This window comes from Musa acuminata, chromosome BXJ3-5 (assembly GCF_036884655.1).
Source record: "Musa acuminata AAA Group cultivar baxijiao chromosome BXJ3-5, Cavendish_Baxijiao_AAA, whole genome shotgun sequence".
Taxonomy (NCBI): domain Eukaryota; kingdom Viridiplantae; phylum Streptophyta; class Magnoliopsida; order Zingiberales; family Musaceae; genus Musa; species Musa acuminata.
Genome location: NC_088353.1, coordinates 8,028,404 through 8,052,686, shown reverse-complemented (window position 1 = coordinate 8,052,686; position 24,283 = coordinate 8,028,404). Strand labels below are relative to the sequence as shown.

General features: G+C 36.9%; 1 protein-coding gene across 1 annotated transcript; it reads right to left on the bottom strand.

Annotated features, from left to right (window-relative positions):
- Nucleotides 1-2,625: 2,625 nt before the first annotated feature.
- On the bottom strand, nt 2,626-8,938 carry LOC103985033 (AT-rich interactive domain-containing protein 2). Its single transcript, XM_009402645.2, has 2 exons — nt 7,943-8,938; nt 2,626-3,828 (listed from the first exon to the last, which is right to left on the bottom strand). The coding sequence occupies exons 1-2, from the start codon at nt 8,804-8,806 to the stop codon at nt 3,058-3,060; spliced, it is 1,635 nt and encodes a 544-aa protein (XP_009400920.2). The 5' UTR covers nt 8,807-8,938; the 3' UTR covers nt 2,626-3,057.
- Between the last annotated feature and the right edge of the window lie 15,345 nt (nt 8,939-24,283).

Here is a 24,283-nt window from a genome sequence, read left to right as displayed (position 1 = left end):
CATGCTACCTTTATATTCTTTTTATTTTTTTTGTGAGGACAAATGCTTTATAAAGAATATAATATAGTTCAAAGGAAGCATGCAATATTATTATTCTCATACTAATATATATGTCACAACAAAAAAAGATTAACATTTGAGATATTCCTCTCGGGCTAAGTATGAAAATACGCTAATCCGAAGGATACACTAGAGATGCAACCAAAAGATGGAGAGCCTAAAGCTTGACATATATTGATTGCCAGAGCAAGATATGCCTTAATGTTGGAGCGAAACCCCAATACATACCTTCGAAGGGGACAAAATGATAAGAAAAACCTAACCCACCAATTGTAACTCGTCGTGTGATTGCCAACTCAGCCTAGAGAGTGGAACTTGGATGATATGGAAGCCACCCAAGATCAAAACAACAACCACTGTAGAAGGAAATATTCAACCGATACCATTGAATATTCCTTTGGGGCCCAACCTACTATAAACGTCATTGGTTTACTATTACATAAGTTAATTATTATTCATTCATGATTTTTATCTTCGATATTGACTTAAGCATCGAAGGAACTAATGAACCAATCAAGCACTCCAGCCCCAATTTTGATCTTTTTATGGGTCGATCCTCTAACGAGCACACGAGTCACTTCCTAATTCATCCTCCTCATTCATTTCTAGACTTAATTCACACAAAATCCACAATGAGTCGACACAAATACAAATGCATCATCGACAAATCCACCGTCACCAGCAACTTTATCACGATCTAGACAGGAAATATCCCTATCTTTGATGGAGATGGAGAGTTGTGACCATGTAGACCGACCAATGCCAGTTCCGTTGAACGCTGAGCTTTTCTGATTGGCTTACAACATTACGAAGTTAACTCCAAAAGAAATATTTTGGTGCAAATGGATGTACAATCGGTTATTCATTTTGGCTCTGGATCCGCTAAGGTTCCATGGTTTTTGAACTCTCTGATCCTAGACGAGAACTTTTGCCAAACATGTTAATGTTGTTCAGTTCAAACATGTCGACAGAGTGCTAAATGTTAGAGCTACCCCGCTCGATCGTCTAGAGCTTGATATTTTAATCTTTCTTCGAGTGCAACAGAATCTTTTGCTAGTGTTACAAGAGAAAACAATATTCATGAATTCTAATGGTAGAACTAAATAATTAAAATTCTAATACTTCTTTTTTCTGATTTCCTGTGATGCTTTGGGCATATATATACATAGGGAAAGTCGTATGAAATCAGAAAGCAAGAAATGGCGTGAGAAGGGATCATAATTGTTGATACAGGTCTTCTCTACATAAAAAAAAAAAACGAAATATTTTGGTACAATAAAATGGGAGGTGATTTGGATCATTTAAAAAAAATCAATGTACTATAAAAAATCAGAGATCAATGACAAAGATATAATAGAAATGTTCTATTATATGCATACACTTAGAAAGGCACGAGAAATGAAAAATGCAAGCAAGATTTGGAAGGGACCATAATTGTTGATAATCTTTTGTTTTAATAGCATCCAAAGTGATTTGGATGTATCATTCAAAAATTAAAATTGACTTGCATTACAAAAAAAAGACATCAATCCTACCAATTAATTTCATGGGCTTAGCCAATTATTTCAATCTTTTATACAAAAATATCCATGAAAAATAAGAATTCACGCTCTCAAAAGATTTTTTTAATTATTTCTACTATGGCATGTGTCAATATTTTGTTATTATTTTGAGAAAAAATGATAATATTGTTCCTCCAATGACCTAGAATTTTGGTCTTCAGGGAATATCATGTTCATCCAATAATAAAAGTTTTAATTTATTCAAATGAACAATTTAAACGGATATTTACCTTCAAGCGATCAAAATTAATCATTTCCTACTAATCAACAACATATGGAAGAAGGGGTCTGTTTAGTTGCATGAAGTTTGTCCGCCTATTCGCAGCAGTTAGCCTGGTCACAAGTGTATGGTTTCCTGCAGGTAGCCTGGATGCAGTGTCTATACAAACTTTTGCAGACATGAAATTAAACTTTTTTTGCATCTCTACTGCGAGCCCAAGAACAGGACAAACTGTATCTTTATAGCACAGAAGACAATAATATATCGAGGGGTACTTATGAAAACAAAAACCCCGGTTTGAATCACCAAAGGATGGGTGGCCTAGGGATTAGCAATTATACTGGCTTTGACAAAAGTAAAAAAGACCACCTTATTGCTTTTTTGTCATTTTAGATGAATGTATACAAAACATCTACAGAATCAGGAACTCATGGCTTGAGTTAAGCATTTCAAAACTACTCAAGTTATTTTGATTTTGTAATCAGTCACTAATAGCTGACACATGACAAAGAAGTATGTATAAATCTACTGCTGATCGGTATACTGCACAAAGAAATTCAGTTGAAACTGGATTTGATGGTTTCTAAGCAGAGCTAATACTCGGAGATGATCGGCAGCAAAAATCGGAGTAGCAGACATGCTAAATAAATAATATCAAATAGTCCCATGACTGAATTATAGGGTCTGGCTTCAAAACCCAGTGAATTGTGAAAAGCAATCAAGTTAATGTTTAATTTTATACGTAAGTGCGATTCTGAAGCTGGATTTTATGCAAGAAAGAACTTGAGAACATTCAACTGAATTTCCTTTACTTTCAATTGGGGTGGTGAACAGAGTAAGGATCCATCTAAATTTCATAAGTAAATCCTAAGGAGCTTCAGGTCAAAAGGAGCAAAACAGATGAACAAAACTGAAGTACCTCAATGGAAAGCTCGAAGAATGCAGCTGCGACTGGAATGAGGTCATTTCACAATGCCTGAACTCTTAAGAAGAACATGGTCACTCCTGATGGAAGCAAGAGCCTATATGATTGCCTCATTCCAATAATGCAGTACAAGCAGGCAACAACAAAGCCCATTTGAACCTCACTGAATTATCCTTACTTCAAACCACCTATCTAGCACAAGGAGCCTCTGAAAAGGTTTTCATAATTTCTCCTAATGCTCAAAATTTCTCGCATCATATGATTTTGATGCTCTTGGTGCACCACTGACCTTACCTGTCTATATCCATAGACTGTTGATTCTGAGCACAGAGAATAGATTTTGAATCACAAATTTTAACATCATGACCAAAAGAATTACTTGAGAAGCCAATCTCTGTCTCTTCGTCATCACTATCGATATGATTTGGTGTCATACGGTTCTGGTACCTCCTACGTCCGACAAGAAACACATTGAAATAATAGCTCACCATACTTTCCCTCCGCTTATAAGGAAAATTCAAGTAAAGCTGGTCCCAAAAGTTTTTGTTTAGAGATGGACGATTCCGAACGATTATGTCCCTGAACTTCTTTTCTTCTTCCTCTGTCCACGAAAGTGCAACTTCCTCACCCATACTTTCACATTTCCAAGAATGGAAAGTTGTGCCAATTTCACATTTCAATTGAAGCCTCTTTTCTGCAATGTGAAATCTAATACACTCCACAGAGCCTGGCCATTCACACTGACAGGTATTGGGCCTCCCTCTTCCAATAGAAGCATAATCCAATACTGGACTCCTTTCTTGATTTTCAGGAGGCCAGGCCCGTTTGCCCAACCATTTTAATGTATCAGAATCAGTAGACAAAACTGTAGGCTGGCTGGTCCAATTTGGCACTTGTGCTTGAAAGCGTGCACCCACAGGTCTCAGGGACCATTGTTGATCTCTAGAAAGCCACCCAGCAGTTTGAAGCCCCAGAATGGTTTCTGTTGCTTTAACCTGGTTTGTTGATCCAAAACCATTTCCATATACAGAAGTGTGTATCTTTTGCTCTTCATCTAGTACCTAAACATGACATGTTTTTATTCTCAATTAAGAATTTTATCATAAATAACATAGCTGAAACTAATAATATTGAACACATGATCATATGCACAACCCCTGAATACTGCAAAATAAGTCTCTCTCATGACTTAGCAGCAGACTTATGTAAGACCAGTTGGCATAAATTGCATCAACATCAGTCAACTCATACAGTATGGTATATATAGTAGAGCACAATAAAAAAGGTTTTGAAGACTCAGTTCAGGTAAAACAAGAAAAGGTAAAAAAGAAGATGGTAGATAACATATAGCACCTCAAGGTATCATTTTCATGATCATGAATATCCAAGTATTTCTAATTTACCAACTAAGAAAAATTAACAACACCTTGAGGTTCAAAATGCAAAGATATATATTTTACCATTGATTCTTGACATCAAAGAAATTTTTTCGGTTGTACATGATTATGGAGTTACCCTTGGTATCTTTTGTTATATGAAAAGAAATGTATGATTAGCCTACTACCCGAACTTCTAATCATCAAGGAGTTACCCTTCAATTTTCACATTAGTTCCACCAGAAAATTTACATCAGAAATGATAGTCAAACATAATCAGAAGTAATTCTTATTATTATAAATAAATATATGCTTTGCCTCAGATTTTGGAACTTTCTAGAACTTCAATGGTTCAATTAGAATGTGATTTCAAAAAGAGATCTCTCTTTCTTATCTTGGTAAGAATAGGCACTGAAAAAGCATTCAAAATTATATATCTATATAGTGCCTCCAGGTGTTAAGGTATCCTTTCTCAAGGTTAAACTATTCATATCCTGAAAATGATTTATACTTTCTGGAGTAGTACCCTTCAATAGAAATTCTTCATAGATCAAGTGTCTTGTAAGTAAAATCTGTTTCCCAAGGATTTCTCAACACCTACAAGTTATTTCTTTTAATGGAAAGAAAAGAACTTGAAGATTCTGCAGATTATAATGTTCTAGTGGCAAACTAATATTTATGTTAAAATGATATATGTCTTTAGACACTTCTGGAAGGCACAGAAAATGAGCAATGCATATTATGAGCTCTGCAAGTAATTCACCAAAATCCAAGGTGCATTAATAAAGGGTTCTCACAGACATTGACAAACAAGCAAAAATGTCAATGTCATCAATGGTGAACCTATTTGATCAGTAACACATGATTGTTATTATTGTCATATGCTTTTAATAGCAAGAACTATCATACTGCCCGAAACGGTAAAAAATGAGCGGTACATACCGGTGCCCGGACAGGTACATGGACACCGATGCCACCCCAATCTTATATAAAAACAAATAAATCCTAAAATAAGTGTGATGCCACCCCAATTAGGGCTTGCTACCCATTTCTCACAATGTTGCTACCAACGTTGTCACCGATGCCATCACTACTGCCGCGAGACACTGCCCGCCTGTTCGCCACTGTCGCAGGACATCGCCTGCCCATTCACTGTCATTTATCTGTCCGGTACACGCCCTCCTATTCTTCCTTCTTCTTCCTCCACTACTTCCCCCTGTTCCTTCTCCACCACTCTGTCTTCTTCCTTCTTCTCCCTCTACCTCCTCCATCACTCTGTCGTCTTCCGTCTTCTTCCTACTCTTCCTCCATCGCACTGTCTTCTTCCTCCTCTGTTTGTCCATTGCCCCTTCCTCTTCTCCCTTTTTTTCTTCCTCTCTAAAACACTGGTACATACCAGTGTACCGACTGATGGTACACTAGTAATGATCAGTATCTACCAGTCCAACCAGAACACCGAGACAGGTTTGGTACCTGAAACAGTGATCTTTGTTCAATGGTACAAAAGTCACACTACATTGGTGCTCACAAATAGTGCACTTCTCAAAAAATGTTTGACAACCTAAACAACGCAACTAATATAAGAAGAAAATGCAGTAAAAACTAAAAGTTATTGAAGTTCCTCAATCATTATTAGTGAGTCAAAGCGGGAGAGAATCAATATGATTGTATCATCTAGGAGATCCTCAAGTATCCATGTAGTCAACACCAAATAGTTGGGATATTATAGTTTGATATTATTGTTGTTGTTTCAGAATTCCTCAAATATGCTGTGGATAAAATGAGGCCCTGCTTGATGCATTTAAAGCATGGTGAAATGGTTGAACTTCATATTCCTAGTGAAAATCAGATAGAATGTAGAATAATCTTTATGCCCCAAATATGATTTCTATGACCTCCTTATAGTTAACTAGAGTTTAATTTGACCAAACAAAATAAATATGCAATTTCAAGAAAGGTACTTACTCAAAAATACCTAGAAATTAATATCTTAGAGCACTTGCCATGTATTTCTCCCCATGAATAAAACTATTTGATTGCTTGATTTCATTTTATATGAAAGTAGAAATTTGTACTGTGAAGCACTTGAGATTCAATCATGAACCACACTGATTATGTTCCTATAGTTGGAAATTCTCTACAAGAACTGGATTTGTTTTTAATATATTTTTATTAACCAAAGGTATCCTAGAGAACAGAAAAATATATTTTTCATGACAAGAAAGTTTATCCTGACAAGTTTATTCAAAGATTATATTAATAATAGCTGACTTTTCCACTGAAATCAGTACTGTAATCAAAACCTACTAATGCACTAAACTATCACAATTCAAAATCATCAGTCTTAATTCTAAGGTAATCTTAGATGTGAAGCAATGCAACAATGAGAAATAAACTTGGTGCATGAGAAATAAATTTGGTACATGACAAATGAACTTGGTATGTAACTTTGGATCAAGATGCTGATGGAATGTTGGAAATTTTGCTAATTTCCTGCTGGCTAAAGTTCTTGATTATTTATTTAATTATGAATGTTAACCTTTTAATCACCATCAGGGCATTCAAGCATTCTAGTGAGCTTCTGGTGTGATCCTCTAACTCATTAATTTTGGCAGTTATCATGTCCATGTTTATCACACTGGACAGACTTTACTAGATGCAGAACCCGGTTGCTTTCTACTGCATGAGTATACTAGTTTGCTTAGTTGCGGTTTCTTAAGTAAAAAATGAATAGACAATGTAAAGCTATGAACCCGGCTAAGGATTAACAACTGCCTTAAATATATTTGCATATCGTAGATCTGGAGGAATTCTTTTGAGATCTAATTACATAAATTCAAGAAACTGATGGTTGCTATTTACTCAATGATGTAAAGTCATATATATAGAAGAAATAACATTATTGGGATTCTTGCTCAAAGAGGTTAAGACGTGTGAGAGTACAAAGATTCTGATAGTCTAGGCAATGTCAAGGTCTCTCATCTAAACTAGTTCAAACAAAACAAATAACATGGAAAATGGAAACATATTTGAACCGAAGCAGAAAAACCAACTTAAAGAATATGCATTAAGCATGGTAATCGATGGGATAAATTAGTCAAATAATTACACTTTCTTGCTAGGTGCCATGTCCTTATGAACAGTTGCAATTTAGGTTTCCTTTTCAGAAGTTTGGCACTGACATAAATGCCCACAATGGACTTATATGTCATCATTCACATAATGTGTGCCAAGTACCATATAGAGTATGAAAGCGTTGAATAACTTTTTACATGCTTACCAAAACCTAGGTACATGGGATACTCATATGTTCACATAATGTGTGCCAAGTACCATATAGAGTATGAAAGCCTTGAATAACTTTTTACATGCTTACCAAAACCTAGGTACATGGGATACTCATATGTTCAATGACACACCTAACCCTATTGTGTGCACTGATATCAATTAACTTGGGAGTCAAGCAAGAATGTAAAGCAGAAAGGGGCAACAAGTTATTTTAGTCAACATTTGCTTATAATAATCTCGGGTTGGCCTTCAGACAGCCAAAACTCATAAAACATAAAGAATACATTTAATGCATAACATTTTCAAAAGTAGAGAGATCAGCTCTAATCTACAGAGTTTGAGAATCATTCAGTACATTTCAACTTCTTGTTAGCCAGCACTTTGAATTAGACTTGCCACTTGATGTTTTTATAGAACTTCTACCACTGTGACTTTTGGGGAACTATTTAACATTTGTGAAGCAGAGCCACACATAGGAGGAACTATGGGCGAACAGAAAAAGAAAGGTTACCTGTAAATGCAACTGATTAGGGTTCGTTCGACGAATTCTTCTGAAGAACATTGCCTGCCTGGACAGAATTGCCAGAGCATAGAACTCCCCAGATGCATAAGTCTTACCTTTACCTTTATCTGATGGCCATGCCTTTGCTATGGAAGGATGATCCGCAGGACTCTTTGCCAATTTTCTAACCCAACCCAGCATTCCCGCCAGATCATTCCGCTTCCTCTTATGATGGTTAAACCCCCCATTAGCAGTGTCCTCCAGGATGACAACATCGTCACTATCGGTCCCAACATCACCAAACGGCGTCGAGCATTGATCTTTACTTGTACTTGGGAGCAGCCTAGAATTACAATCACAATCCTTCTTGTGATTCGCAGTCCCTGGAGAGCCGCATCTGGTCACCAAAGAGCTTGGGTTCGTATATCCCGTTCGCTTACGCATTGGCTTCTCGCCCGAACCTCTTTGCAAACACTGGTCCAGCGCATCCAGATACTTGAAGAAGACCAACTTCAACGACGATCCGATGCCCGAGTCGAACCCTATCGCCTTGGCCACCAACGGCCATGCATGTGCATCAGACACCACATCGTAGCCACCTTTCCCTTGCACAACTGAGTAGAGCTTGAAGAGGTCGACCGAGAGTCCATCGCCAAGGACGGCCGGCAGCGGGCGGATCTCCCCCCTCCTGTAACGGATCTCCTTGAGGAAGACCGACAGGATCTGATCAAAGAGACAGCTGAGGTTCTCGCCACCGGGCGGCTCCTTGTTGGAGACATCAAGATCGGAGCAAAAGCCGAGGGTTTGGAGCTTGCGAAGGATCTCCGCGACGGACTCGAAGGGGGCGGCAGTAGAGGGGGAGCATCCGGCCATGGAAGGAGGAGGAGGAGGGCCGGGCGAGGCCGCGCGGCCAGTGGAGGCGCCCGCGGTCTACCGCTGGCCTTGCGCCACCCCGAGCGGGGCGGGGCCCGAATGAGAGAGGAAAAGGGCTATAAGGCGGAGAGAGAGAGAGTACCGACGGCTACAGGAGATGACAGATTTCTTCAAGGAGGTGAAAAGATTAAAAAAACAGGAATGACAAGAGGGGAAGAAGGGAAAATATTTTTTATTTTTTTATTTTTTTTGTCTTTTCTCATCTTCATGTGTGTGTACTTTTAATCTTTTCGGTATTTGTTTTGGTATGATTTGTTTAGGACTATTACATAAACAAATCTACTATTTATTTTAAGACTAAAGATTTAAAATTTTATTTTATAAATTTTAGTAGTCAATAATACACTTATTTACTTACATTAGATCGAAAATTTGAAATTTTATTAATTATATTTTTAAAATAAAAAATCTATTACCTTGTTCGAAAAATTGTGTTCATAAAAAAAAAACTCTATTGCTTTATTCAATTCACGTGAAAGTGAAAGAAATTAGTGGATCTTACTAAAACAAACCCAACATGGAGGAAAGAGAGTGGCCGAAGGTTGTACGAGTTGATAGGATACCATTTGCGCCCTAAAGTATCAAAATTATGAAGTACTTAGTGGAAACATTGGGACATGGAATTCAGGTTTGACATTGCCAACGCCAGGGACACACATCATTGGTATAACTTATCTGTTGGTGTGACAACAAAAGGGTTGCAAGATGAAGAGATAAGAGATTAAAAGGGTTTTTTTTCATGGTGATGGATATTTAGTCTTGTTTATAAAAATAGATTGTGATTATGTTAATAACCTTATTAATCTCATTAGCAAATATATATTTTAAGATATCAAAAATTGATCATATTAATATTTAAATACTTTATCCTCCTTAACCCCTATATTTAAATGGTCAATATAAACGTTTAATAAAAAATACATTAGTATCTGTTAAATTGAAAATAGTTTGGCAATTATCACATGATTATCCCGCAAAGCAGTAGAATATCCAAATCTCTCATTCCTTTTTTTTTATTTTTTATTTATTTATCGATAAGGGATACATTATCATCCTCATCGTGTGGGGCCTAAAAAGAAAGAAAATAAAGCTTCCTTTTCATCATTTATGATAAATAAATAAATATAAATTTTTTTTTATCATTTATGATAAGAAAGATAACCACAAACTTCTTTCTTATTAGAATACTTTTTGTTGAATTACTAAGGTCCACACTCATATACATCGAGTTACTAACTTAGAACATTAAAGAGATTAGATAAAAAATCTTTCTCGATTTTGATCTTCGTGCAGATGATGTTTCAGGAGCTCGACATTCTCATCTTGGAGATGCCTCGAACAGTCTATGCATTTGGGTCTTAATCACATTGGGTTGATTAAGACGTTCACGATATATTTTTTCTAATATTTTAGTGTTAGAAGAAGGGTCCAATATTATAGGAATGTCCGCCTACCCTTTTAACAAATGCTCTCGACCTATAGTACTTTCATTAGGGGGTAGCAGCCACTCTTTCCATGTGTTGGCGTATCTACCTCGGCACAAATTTTGACGTAATACTGGTATTCATTTAACAACTCAAGAGCGACCTTGAGTCACCTGCTCATCCCTGTTGAGTCACCTGCTTATCCCAGTAGGTGCAAACGCTAATGAGTATAATGCAAGTTGTCATTATGCTCTTGCCTCAAGTAACCCAATAAACGACGCTACTACCTCAACCACAACTAGCAACTCAATCGACACTGACACCGGCACCAGCACCCGTTAGAGTTCCCCCACTCGACGCAATGCCAATATTTCAAAAGCGCCCAAGGCTCATCGAGCTACCAATCGAGCGAGTACCTCATTCCCCAACTACAAAATTCAATGGATCACCATACCACTATCTCGTTCCACTCGAATCTCAAACCCAATCGACGTGTTTGATAAATGATTCCTTGAGAATCTAAACTATAGCAAAGGAACTAATGTTTAGAAGAAATACAATAAGAATTCTAACAATCCAGAGAAAAAGGGTCGATCAACCCCACTTTGGGTTGGTTGTCATTCACCAACGACATCCAGTAGGAACCAATCCCAACTAACTTTGTCTCTTATCATTAGAGGCATTCGTCGGTAATACCAACTTGCTAGAGCACATTGCTACTTTTCACACCTTGATATTAATATAGGCACCTCATATGCCCTAATGTATCATATCTTCCTAACGAGGATCGGTACGAGAATGATACACCCATTTAAAGCCTAAAGTCATGCCCTAATATATCATGCCTTCCTTTTATTTAACGCATCAGAGAATTTGATCTTCACTACCTTGGAAATATATGCCTGAAGTCATTGATAACAATACTTCTTGGACCTAGGCAAGGGGAGGAGGAGACACTCTTGGACTTCATCGCTCGATTTACCAACTAAATCCAAGAGGTGTAAGATGTACACTCATTACTTATTATGATGGGACTCAAGCTCTCTCGTCTTTTCTAGTCATTGGTAGAGAAGCCACCAATAATGATACCTAGAATACTCCAATAGATCAATTAAAATATGGTGGCAAAGGCAATGGTCTCGAGTAAACACAAAGAGACACATAAAAAGCTAAGAGAGTATGAGTTATAATCCTCATTGATGCCAAGGTCACTATGGCAATAAAAAAGTGATAGACCTGAATTGCCTCACTCAAGGTTCGAGTCAACCCCATTGAATATAACCAGGACCGAAGCCTTTTTACAAATAAGAGAGAAGGAATTCTTAAAAGACCCTCAATTAATGTGAACTCTATTGGAGAAGAGAGATATATACAAGTACTATCACTTCCATCGAGATTATGGCCACGACACTTTTGGGAAACCTTATAGAGCATCACATGTGCAGCAAAAAAAAAAAAAATTGAAATCGATTTCCCAAAAATAGAATTATATCAAATTGCAAACGACGATCGGGAGTGAAAAACTCGTCAAATTTGAAAACTGCATAAGACGTGAGACAATCTCACCTAAGAGAACTCATATATCTCTGATCTATAGATCTTAGTCTGTAGATGAAGGAGATCTCACGTTCTCCTCTCTAGCAGTGATCCACATAGCGGATGAAGCGACAACACATCTTCTCTCATGACGTGTTCTTTTCTCGCTTTTGTGCACCACCACCAAAGCAGCAGAGGGCAATCTTCTTGCTACCCTCTCACACTAGAGAGGGGGCAGTCGGCTAAGAAAGAAGCATGAGAGAAGTAAGGGAGGTGGCTATTAAGGGTCTAGCCTTATAACCCTTTTAGTACTATATCCCTTTTTATAGAGAGCTCATACTACTAACTGTAATAGATCCTATTTATAGGGTATTGGATCTCTATCTAATTTTTCTAGTATATTGGACATTGGATCTTCATCAAATTATCTCTTGCTTAATGAAAATTGGATCTCTATCCAATTATCCACTCTAAGCTTTTATCGGATCTCACCCAACGGATCTAATAAAATGAGGGTTTATTGGATATCATATATCTAATTATCTATTTGTTGTATCATCCACCATATATATGTGACTCTCTAGGCTCAATATCATGATGGCCGTAGGTTATACATATTAGAATTCCTTCTGGCTCAAAACTTCTTCTAATTTAGTGAATTATTATCTCGTGACAATTCACTAATCAACTATGGATATACTATGCCACTATGCCATAGTCCCCAAACGGTATAAGAGGATCTAATCCATTGGACTTGTTTGTTCTCAATTATTATGTATATATAGTTCCTCATCTATCTAATATCCTAGATATTATATACCAAGCATGGTATTGTCAGGCCCATGCAGAATCTGCTCGAGTCTCGCTCTAATCAGATTATCTTGGAGAACTCATTCTCTCTTAATCTGAATGACCTTAGCTAGAGATTTGTCTAGGTGACAACACATGAGACATTCTTTTCATGACACCGAGAGTAGATGATTCTCTATCGACACTCAATTGCCCTCATAAGATTGGCTATCATTCCCAATGATCAGTTGTGCCAGATCTAGAACCTCTAGACCTATAAGTCCGGTATCAAAGAGTGGAGTACTCATATAGGGCATCCTCGGTGTCTCATGTCTAAGGACCAAACACACAACTAGGATCACAGAATCACTATCTAATAATAAGATATCATTAGCTATTCAGCATTCTATAAGCGGATTATTCAATAAACTCATTTTCCAACGAGCACATATATAGCATCCCTTTTATTCCCACATTAGCAACTATGAGACCAACTACCTTTATTATATAGACAAGTATATATAGTACACCGGTTTGTTTGGCTATCTCGATATCCCTCTCAAGTAACCTTTGACTAGGAATATTTAGGATTATGTTTATAGACAAATTGATCTTATTATCATGATCTCATCATGATCCAATTTCTATTAAACATATCCAAGGATATCAGAATATATGTAATAGGCAATCATAAAGTGAGAAAATGCTAAATAATAATAATAAGCAAAAAGACTATACAGCATGTCACACATGCCATCACTTATATGATTGGTTTGTAGGGCACCTATGACTAGCAATATCTCACTTGACCTAAAGTAAATCACCTACATACTTTATCCTCATCAGACCTTTCTGACGCTCAAAGACAATATGAGACAATGACTTTATCAATGGATCTCCATTGTTACATCACCATAGGTTACGATCTCTCTAATCAAGTAGAACCTTTTCAGAATGTGCTTAGACTTATGATGAGACCTAGGTTCTTTTGCTTGAGCAATCGCTCCGTTGTTATCATAATATAAAGGAATCAGCTTCTCGTTGCCCGACATAATTTTCAGATTTGTGATGAAATTCTTCATCCAAATTATCATCTGTATTGCTTCTATTACAACAATATACTCTGTCATTATAGTCAAGTCAACAGTAGTATCTTACTTGAAACTCCTCTAGCATATTGTTCCTCCATTCAGGGTGAACATGCACCCTGAGTTAGACTTACTATTATCGACATCGGATTAGAAACTCAAGTCCGTATAGCCCTCAACCCTAAGACTACTGTCTTCATATACTAGTAAAAGATTCTTAGTCTTTCTCAAAAACTTAAGAATACATTTTACTGCATTCCAATGTTCCAAACCTAGATCCATTTGATATCTACTTGTAACACTTAGAGCATATGTTATATTATGCTTGGTACATAGCATAGCATATATGATAAATCTTATCACTAAGGCATAAGGTATCTTATCAATGTTTGTCCTTTCTTTAAGAGTTTTAAGGGAGGGACATACTCCCATAAAATGACATTTCATGTCTCATCGGTATGAGACATCTCTTAGAATTTTGTATGCCAAACCTTTTTGATAATATGATGTTTATGTAACTAGACTGGAATAAGCCAAGCATCCTCTTAGATCTATCTTTATATATCTGAATTCTCAAGATATATGATACTTCCCCTAAGTCCTTCATGGAAAAATGTCTAGATAGCCAAGCCTTTACTATGGAGAGCATCCCTACATCATTTCAAATGATTAGAATGTCATCCACGTATAACACCAAGAAGGTGATAGTACTCCTATTTCCCTTCATATACACATAAGGCTCATTTTTGTTCTTAATGAAGTCATAAGATTTAATCGTCTCATCAAATCTTATGCTCTAACTTCGGGAAGCTTGCTTTAGTCTATAGATAGACCTAAGCAATCTGCACATCTTATCTAGACTCTCCTTGGACACGAGTCTCTCAGGCTATATCATATATATCTCCTACTTGATGTTACTATTAAGGAACATAATTTTCATATCCATCTGCTAGATCTCATAGTTATAGTGTGCTGCAATAGCTAATAAAATTCGAATAGATTTCAGCATGGCTATGGGTGAGAATGTTTCGTCATAGTCTACACTTTACCTTTGACAATACCTCTTAGCCACTAGTCTTGCCTTATAGGTCTTCACTTTTCCACCTACTTCGATCTTCACTTGCCTTGCCTGAATAAACTCGGGCTACAGAATGATACTTGAGCTAGGTTCTCTAACCTCGCTCAACTCTATCATGCTCTTACTATCTCTACTAAGAATATGTTCTTTCTTAAGAAACATTACTCTCTTGGCAACGAAGATCTTTTGGTCTTCGGGGTGATAGACATAATATCCATAAGTTTCCTTAGAGTATTCCATGAAATTACACCGTTCCATCCTCAATTTTAACTTATTGGGGTTGTATCTCCTAACGTGGGCAGAGTAGCCCTAAATCTTAACAACATTAAGATTGGGCTTCTTCCCTTTCTATATCTCATATGGTGCAGACACTTTCGACTTAGTCGAAACTTTATTTATAAGGTAAGTTGTGAACTCTATGGCGTATCCTCAGAACGAGATGGGTAGGTCGGTGAAACTCATAATGGACCGCACTATATTTAACGATGTATGATTCCTCCTTTCTAATACATCATTAAACCGAGGTGTATAAGGAGGGGTCCATTTGGACAGGATTCTATGGTCTTTAAGAAATTGGCTGAACTTTGTACTCAAGTACTCACCATCTCGATCTGATTGAAGAGTATTGATACTCTTTCTAATTTGATTTTCTACCTTATTCTTATATTTCCTAAATTTCTTAAAGGCCTTAAATTTATACTTTATTAAGTACACATATCCATACCTTGAGTTCTCATCAGTGAATGTAATGAAGTAAGAATAACCACATATGAAATGAGTTGACATTAGACCATATACATCACTATATATGAGTTTTAATAACTCATCGGCTCTTTCTCCAGTTCCACCAAATAGCGAGTTGGTTAGTTTCCCTTGAAGGTAAAACTCACAAGTTATATATGATTCATAATCAAATGGATCTAAATATCTATCTTTTAGCAGCTTTTGGATTATACCTTCATGGATATGACCTAACCTACAATGCTATAGGTATACATTGTTTACTATATCTTGCTTCCTCTTAGACACATTTACATTCATGACATGTGAAGCATAATCCAATATGTATAAACCATAACTTAATGTTCCTCTACCAATGATCTCATCATCTAGAATCATTGAACAACTATTATTCTTAAAAACTACTCTATATTCATTATTTGTTAAATAAGAAATAAAAATAATATTTTTGATAATTGAAGGAAAATATAGCAAGCATCTAATGCTAAAAGAGCTCAATCAGGAAACTATAGTGCAACCTCCCTAATGGCAATAGCAATAACCTTTGCGTCATTTCCCATCCTAAGGCCCACCTTGCCTCTCACTAATCTCCTATGTCTTGCTAGAACCTGCAATGAATTACAAATATGAGATGCACTACTAGTATCCAATACCCATGCATTGTTATAATTTTCTAACAAATGGAGATCGATCATGAATATACCTAAAGCTTCTCTAAGCTTTTATTTTGCCTTTTTTGTAAAGTACTCTTTGTTGTTTCTCTTTTAGTGCTTATCTTTATCATAGTGAAAGCATCAACCTTTGTCCTTTATCGAGTCCTTCTTAGCAAACTTTGTTTTACCTAGTTTGCCCTTACCATTGCCCTTCTTAAGAGACTTCTCTACCTTCCTTTTCTTTTTGGTCTCACTGGCATAGATAACTGACTTCTCTTTCTTGATGGTACTCTTAGCTTCCCTCAACATATTGAGGAGCTCAGAGAGAGTCACCACCAGCTTGTTTATGTTAAAATTCATAATGAACTACGAAAGAAATCTATGAGAGACTAAAGTACAAGATCCACATATAAGTTATCCTCTAGGAACATTCTTAGACCCGTGAGCTTCTCTATCCACTCAATCATCTTAAGGACATAGTTCTGAACCAATGTCCCTTAGTTATCCTAGTGCAGAAGAAACTTTTAGATATCATACATCACTGAGTTCTTCCATGTTCCTCAAACAATTTACAAAGATGTAGGAAAATGGATCTAGCATCTATCTTTTTATGCTACATCTGCAACTCGGGAGTCATAGTGCCCAACATGTAATACTGAGTGAGAGTAGAGTCATCTATGTACTATATGTAGCAAGCAATCTCATCCTCACTTACCCCTTCCTCAAGCGTGATCTTCACTATATTAAGGATATACATGATTTCTCCACTGGGAGAACGATTCTTAGGTTGCAAAGCTAATCTATGTAGTTTGGACCAGTGAGACAATTGACATCAAGTATGCCACATAAGGGATTTGAAAGTGATATGTTTTTGACAAACAAACATGCAACATAAATAAATAACATGTAAATTTTATAAAAAATATAAACAATCAAGATATGAACTTTTATCTTAATCTACTCCCATTATATTCTCGTAAAACACATAACTCCCTCTGGTATGTGAATCAGAGACCCCAGCTGATCTCTACTGAGGATCGGGATCCAATTGGTGTCTTAGTGTAATCTCAAGGGATCAAATAATCATGCTAAACCCGAAAATGTATGCAACTCTTATCGATCATAACTCCTTGTGATTCCCATCCTATTTGACCTTTGATCCTTCATGGTCTTGAGGGACTCTGCCAACAATGATGTTCGGTTAAGTCGTCACCACCATTATAAGATGAGTCCAATTTGATGATATGTCTTTTAGAGACTCGACCAAGCACACAATGTCCTCAGGTCACTAGTGATATCTCTATATCATAGACAAGGTCTTGAATATTTCCCTATAATGATGAAAGGTCATGTGGGTCAATCTAATTGCCTCATGCTTACTAACTTAATATTATCGTGAGAGGGGATTTTGATTCTATCTCCTAATATTACGTGTCACATGCATAAATATTTCATATATATTTACATCGCATATATATATATATATATATATATATATATATATATATATATATATATATATATATATATATATATATATATATATATATATCTGTGTGTGTGTATATATATATATAGTAGATGTATAAGCAATCATATATCACATATGAGCAATCACACCAAATGATCATGAACCATAACCTAATTGATCAAGCCCAAGCTAGTAGGCTCAATCACTCACATCACGATCTATGTGTGCATCGATGCATCTCTATGCCCTATGATCATCTATATCATCCTCATCGATTCTATCGGCACCTCGGTGTATCTCAATGCACCGTGATCATCCATCTCGACCTTGTGAGTCCCGCTATCACTTCTACACTCCCGCTACTCCTTCACCTATAATTATAACATAATCACAAACATACAGACCCAATAATAAACAAGAAAAAATTGAGGCTCACATGCCTCAATAAAAATAATAATCACATATACACATCCCAAAGTCCATGATTATCTATCCACATCATATATCACATGTACACATCATATAGGATTACTAGATAATAATTAATTAAATTATTAAATTAATTATATAGTTTAACTCTTAAACTATTAAATTTTCTATCAAATTTTTTTTTGGCAAGGTGTCCCCTACGGCTAGGAGTCCATAGCCATAAGGCTACCTTAGGTGGCTAGAAAACCCTAGCCACTAAGGTTGCCCTTGCATCTATGACTCTCTGGCTATAGGGCTACCTTGGGCAGCTAGGAAAAATTGGTTGCCTAGTTGCCCTTGCAGTCAGGAGTCCCTAGTTGTAGGGTTACCACAGGCGGCTAGGAAACCTTAGTCGCCAGGGTCCCCTTCTAATAATAGTTGCCCTATAAGCCAATAACATAAGTGATGACTCATGTGACTCAACATGCACTCTTTTTGCTTATTGTCATTATTTGGCATTTTATCACTTTATCTTGCATGTTGCATATATTGTGATGCTCATGGATTTGTGCAATATGAATTGAATCATGATGAGATCACGATAATGAGACCGATTCACTTTTAAACACATACTCTAAAGAATCCTGATCATAGGTTACTCAAGAGGGACATCGAGATAACCGGACAGACTGGTGTGCTGTATACCCGTCCATATGATGGAGGTAGCTGATCTCATAACTACTTGTATAGGGACACTAAGGATATAGTGCAGGTACTCATTGGAGAATGAGTTTACTGATTGATTCGCTCATGGAATACTGGATGTTGATGATGCCTTACTATCAGACAACTATTCCGTAGTCCTAGTAGTGTATTAGGTGTTGAATCTTAGATTTTGATGATGAAACCAATCGATAAATGTTTATATTTTAATCTCTGTTTTGAGTGATGCAGGATGCTTCGATCAAGATGAGACAATTAAAGCAGGAAGAATCAAGTTGTGCTGGAGGAAAATATGTCAGAAGATTGGACGTCAGATCGGTGGATCGGTCGATGTATCAACAAAAGGCTTCGGGTCGTGGATTTGGGCATCGGGCCAAGAAGAGCGGATATTGCGCCAAGGATATCAGAGTTGCGGATTCAACTGGCCAATTGGGTAATAGGCTGTAAGAGAGAACGATGCGTCGAAGAATCAAACGAAGCATCAAGGGACCAATGACATGCTGGATAACTTGATTAATGCTTAGTATTAATTGTCTAGATCGAAGTATGTTTTTACATGTGCAGAATTAACTATGATAGCAAGGCTTGAAGCAAAATAAAGTCCCGGAGTCAAGGACGCGATTACGTTGGGAGTTCGAGAGTTCATCGGAAGTCCAAACATTCGTTTGAAGTTCTAGAGGAACCAACCGAGAAGTCTCGGAGCTTGCTAGAGAAGCTCGTCAGAAATCGCCAAGAAGATCATCGTGAAGTCTAGGAGCTTGCCGAGAGTCTGCCGGAACATTGCCGAGAGATCATCGGAAGTTCATCGTTCGCCGGAAGCTCACCGAAAAAATAGACATCGGGACTTGTTTAGCTTAGCAAATGTCTTAAGATTTCGTAGTTAGCATGTAATTGGGCTTAGATTTGGGCTAACCCAATTAGGGGCTAGCTAAACCCATGTAAGAACTATGTTGGGCTCAATAAGAAGCCTAAATAGTACCCCAAGAAGTTTTACCGTCATGGCACAGTCTTCGAGATTGTGTCAAGCGATGGTACCACCCAACACTGGCCCTAGGCAGTGGTACCGCCTAGGGTAGTGTTAGTCAGACTGGCACTGGGCGGTGGTACCGCCTAGGGTAGTGCCAGTCAGACTAACACTGGGCGATGGTACCGCCCAACGCAAGCGGTGGTACCGCCCGTGCCCGGGGAACTCGGGAAGGGAAAGTTTTAGGCTCCAAGTTTGAATCAACTTGAAGCCTATAAATACCCCTCTCATCCCTGGTTAAAGCACACAAGCATAGAGAGATTAAAAGAGAGAAAATGCTATTGTGATCATAAGTGTATTCCCTCCTCTAGCTTAAACTGAGATTTCTATTTAGAGAGGAGAGTGAGTGCTTGTAAGGGTTATTTCCTAAACCCAGTAAAAGGAGAAGAGGGGTGTAAAAGTGTTGGAAAGAATAGAAGATAAGAGAATAGAAGATTAGAAGAATTATTGAAAAAGCTTTATTAAAGAAGCTTTATTGAAGAAGCTTTAGCTTAAATGCATTAACATGTCCCTCTCCTATTTATATAGATTAGGATGGAGGATTTCCCTCAACATAATAAAGAGATTTCCTCATATAGTTGGGGAAATCTTATCTGCTATCATGTCCCCCCAAGATGGTGCTTTTGTCAAGGATACTAATCTTGGATCGATGCAAAGCAAACAGTTTATGAGCCAGAGGCTTCGTGAGTAGGGCAAGAGCAGATCGCTGCTACTGCTGTTGCTATTGCTGCGGCTACGACGGCGACGGTGGCGGTTGCAACGGTGATGGCGGCGGTTGCAATGGCGATAATGACAAATGCAGCAGAGGAGAAAGCTGCAGCAATAGAGAAATCTATAGCAATGCTATAGCAGAGGAAGAAGAAGTAGAGGATAGCAGCTTGGGAGAAGAGTAGATCACTGCTGCAGCTGCTGTGATTAGGACGACGGCAGCAGCACTTCTCGCTCGAGCGAGATGCGAGAACGAGGAGGAGATCGCTGGTCGGGAAGCAATTGCGAGGCTGCATCGGCTCTGCTTCTACAGGAAGAGGCAAAGGAAGGGCGACAGTAAAGAATGTCGCCGGCCCTAGGAGGAGAAGAGGGCGCGGCGTGGTGGCCCTTGTTTAGCTTCGAAGGAGGCCGACGCAACGATCCTAGAGGATGTCCGTGGAAAACATTGCACTACTTTGAGATGGACTCACGGTCCATGAGGCAGTAGGAGAAGGAGCCGAGATTCGGTGGAGTCCGGCGAGGAGACAAGTCTACTTCGAGATGTTTAGAAGTAGCCTTTACGGCGAAAGCTCTGATACCATGTTGGAAAGAATAGAAGATAAGAAGAATTATTGAAGAAGCTTTAGCTTAAATGCATTAACATTTCCCTCTTCTATTTATACAGATTAGGAGGGAGGATTTTCCTCAACAGAATAGAGAGATTTCCTAATATAGTTGGAGAAATCTTATCTGCTATCAAAAAGGTGATTGGCCTTCGCCTTTTGAAGGAAGGCCTCTAGTGGACGCCGGTGACCTTGTCGGAGGAGGAAGTCGAAAGTGGATGTAGGTCACGTTGACCAAACCACTCTAAAAATATGGTTTACATTTCTTTAAGGAATTTATCTTTATTGCAAACCTCTTTAATTGTTTATTACCATCAAGCTATCTTTACACTCTTACTTTGCCTTCAAAGTTAAGCATTTCCGAGTTCGATTTTCAACATACGAAAAGATTTTCCGAAACTGATATTTTTATCCACTGCACTAATTCACCCCCACCCTCACCCCCCTTAGTGTCAACCCCGATCCCAACAATTAGTATCAGAGCCTCATGATTTCTCATTTGGATTAACACCTAAGAGAAATGGCTCATTTCGGCTTTCAAGAGGGTTACTCTCTCATTCGTCCTCCCTTTTTCAATGGGATGGACTACACTTATTGGAAAACTCGAATGAGAGTTTTTTTACTTTCATTAAATATCGATTTATGGCACATAGTTGAATTTGGTTTTAAAAGGTCTTCTCTTCCAATGAAAGATTGAATGATTTAGAGAAGAAGACTTTTTCTTTAAATGCTAGAACTATAAATGTTCTATTTTGCGCCTTAGATAAAACAAAGTTTAATCGGGTTTCTTTGTGCGAAACGGCCTTTGATATTTGGCATATTCTCAAAATCACACATGAAGGCACAAGTAGTGTAAAAGATTATAAAGTAAATTTTTTGATGCATGATTTTGAGATGTTTTGTATGGAACCAAGAGAGACTATTGGAGACATGTACACCCATTTTACGGATGTTGTCAATAGTCTAAAAGCACTTGGTAAAAGCTTTTCGAATTTTGAACTCGTTAACAAGATTTTGTGCTCACTTTCTAAAACTTGAGATTCAAAAATAATCGCTATTCAAGAATTAAAAAATTAAAATACTTTTTTGATGAAGAACTAATAGGGACTTTGATGACCTATTAAATGATGTGCAATGCATGTGAAGAACTCGAGAACCACATTCCAAAGAACAAGAAGGATTTCGAACTTAGAACATTTTAAGATTACTCGAGCATAAGCTCAAGTGATGGTGAACTTGAACTCACTAAGAAATTTAAAAAGTTCATAAAACAAAAATTAAAGAACAAAAGGAACGCAATTACTTTCTTTGAACGCAAGAAGAAGAACAAAAATTGCGATGAATCGAGCTCCTCCGAAGACGAGGAGAAAATCAAGAAAGGCGAGGTGGCAGACCGCCTTAACAACTTCCGACGATGAGGTAATCGAAACCCCATTAATTTACTTCGAAATTACATGATGCTTTTCATGATGCATTTATTTTTTTATTTAAAATAATTATTTTATAATGATCATGCTAGTAATTTTGAAAATGATATTAAAAATTACATATTTTAAAATGGAATAAAATGTTAGATTTAAATCTAATAATGATCATATGTATGTTTTTTCAAGAATAAATAATGTGTATTTTGATGATTTCCGAATTTGAGTGAAACCATGCTTGATGAAAATATTAAGAAGTTTGATATCATGCTTAATGATGATGCATGGCTTTTGTATGGAAAACTAAGCATGAAATGTTGATTCACCTAAAAAGAAAAATGCTTTATGAAATCAATTTCGATGATGCATAATGATGTAATTATGTAATGAAAATATTAAATATTTTAAAACCATGTTTTGATATCATGCATAATGATCATGCTTAATAAATTTCAAAATTATGCATGATGATTTTCAAGTAATTTATGGTTTATTGATCATGATGGTTTTTATAATGAAATTTATTTTTCAATCCTAAACTATTGATGATATATATATTTTGGCATAAAAAGGACAAAGACATGCTTGTATGAAACAAACTAAAAAGAGGAAAGCTTTCTCTTAGAAAAAATTCTCTACTTTATCGATTTTTCCAAAAAGAAGATTAATGAATCTATTTGTATCATTTTTGTGAATCTCTTAAAAATGATTTTGAAAATGATTTTGATGATTTAAATTTGAATAATTTTTTATCCAAATCATAATCTTGATTTCATGATATTTAGAAATTAAGATTTATTATGAATCAAGATTTTTCATTAATCGATCTCCTAAGATTTTTTTTTGATTATTTATGAGGAGGTTTTTCAAAAAGAAATCATGCCTTTTGGTATTCACATGTACTAATCTTTCATGATATGATTTTTTATGCAATTCATGAAATATTTATCTCATCACCCAATTATTATTTTTTTAATATTCTTCATGTGATGATATGAATGCATGAAACACTTATGATAATGATGCATGCAATAATAAAATATTCATCATAAAAAATTATTTTGATATTCACATCTTAATTTTTTTTCATCTTTGTTACCTTACCTTTGTCATGTTAGGATCGAGAGCACTAAGAGGGGGGGGGTGAATTAGTGCAGCGGAAATCTTTCAGCGATTAAAAAAGAAAGCTGCGTTCGTTCGATAAAAACTATTTTGATGCAAAAGCCGATTCTAAGATTACATATGATTAAGTGTAGTTTACGTTTAAACACAGTTAGCGTCTAAACGCAGTTTGCGTCTAAATGCAGATTGCGTCTAAACTCAGATTGCGTCTAAGCGCAGTTTGCGTCTAAGCGCAGATTGCATCTAAGCGCAGTTTGCGTCTAAGCACAGATTGCGTCTAAGCGCAGTTTGCGTCTAAACACAATTTGCGTCTAAGCGCAGTTTAAGCAGAAGTATAAAGACAATGTGCTGCTATTGTACAGCTCAAAAAGTAATCTGCAAAAAGCAGATTTACGTCTAAACGCAGATTTACGTCTAAACGTAGATTTACGTCTAAACGCAGATTTACGTCTTAAACGCAGATTTACGTCTGAACATTGAAACTCGTTTGTATACTCGCAGAAGGCAGTATGCAGTTGAAATCAAGACGTAAACGTAAACTGAAATCTGATGATTGTGCGAGGAAAGCCGATTTACGTCTAAATGTAGTTTTACGTCTAAATGTTGAAACTCGTTCGTAAAATTGC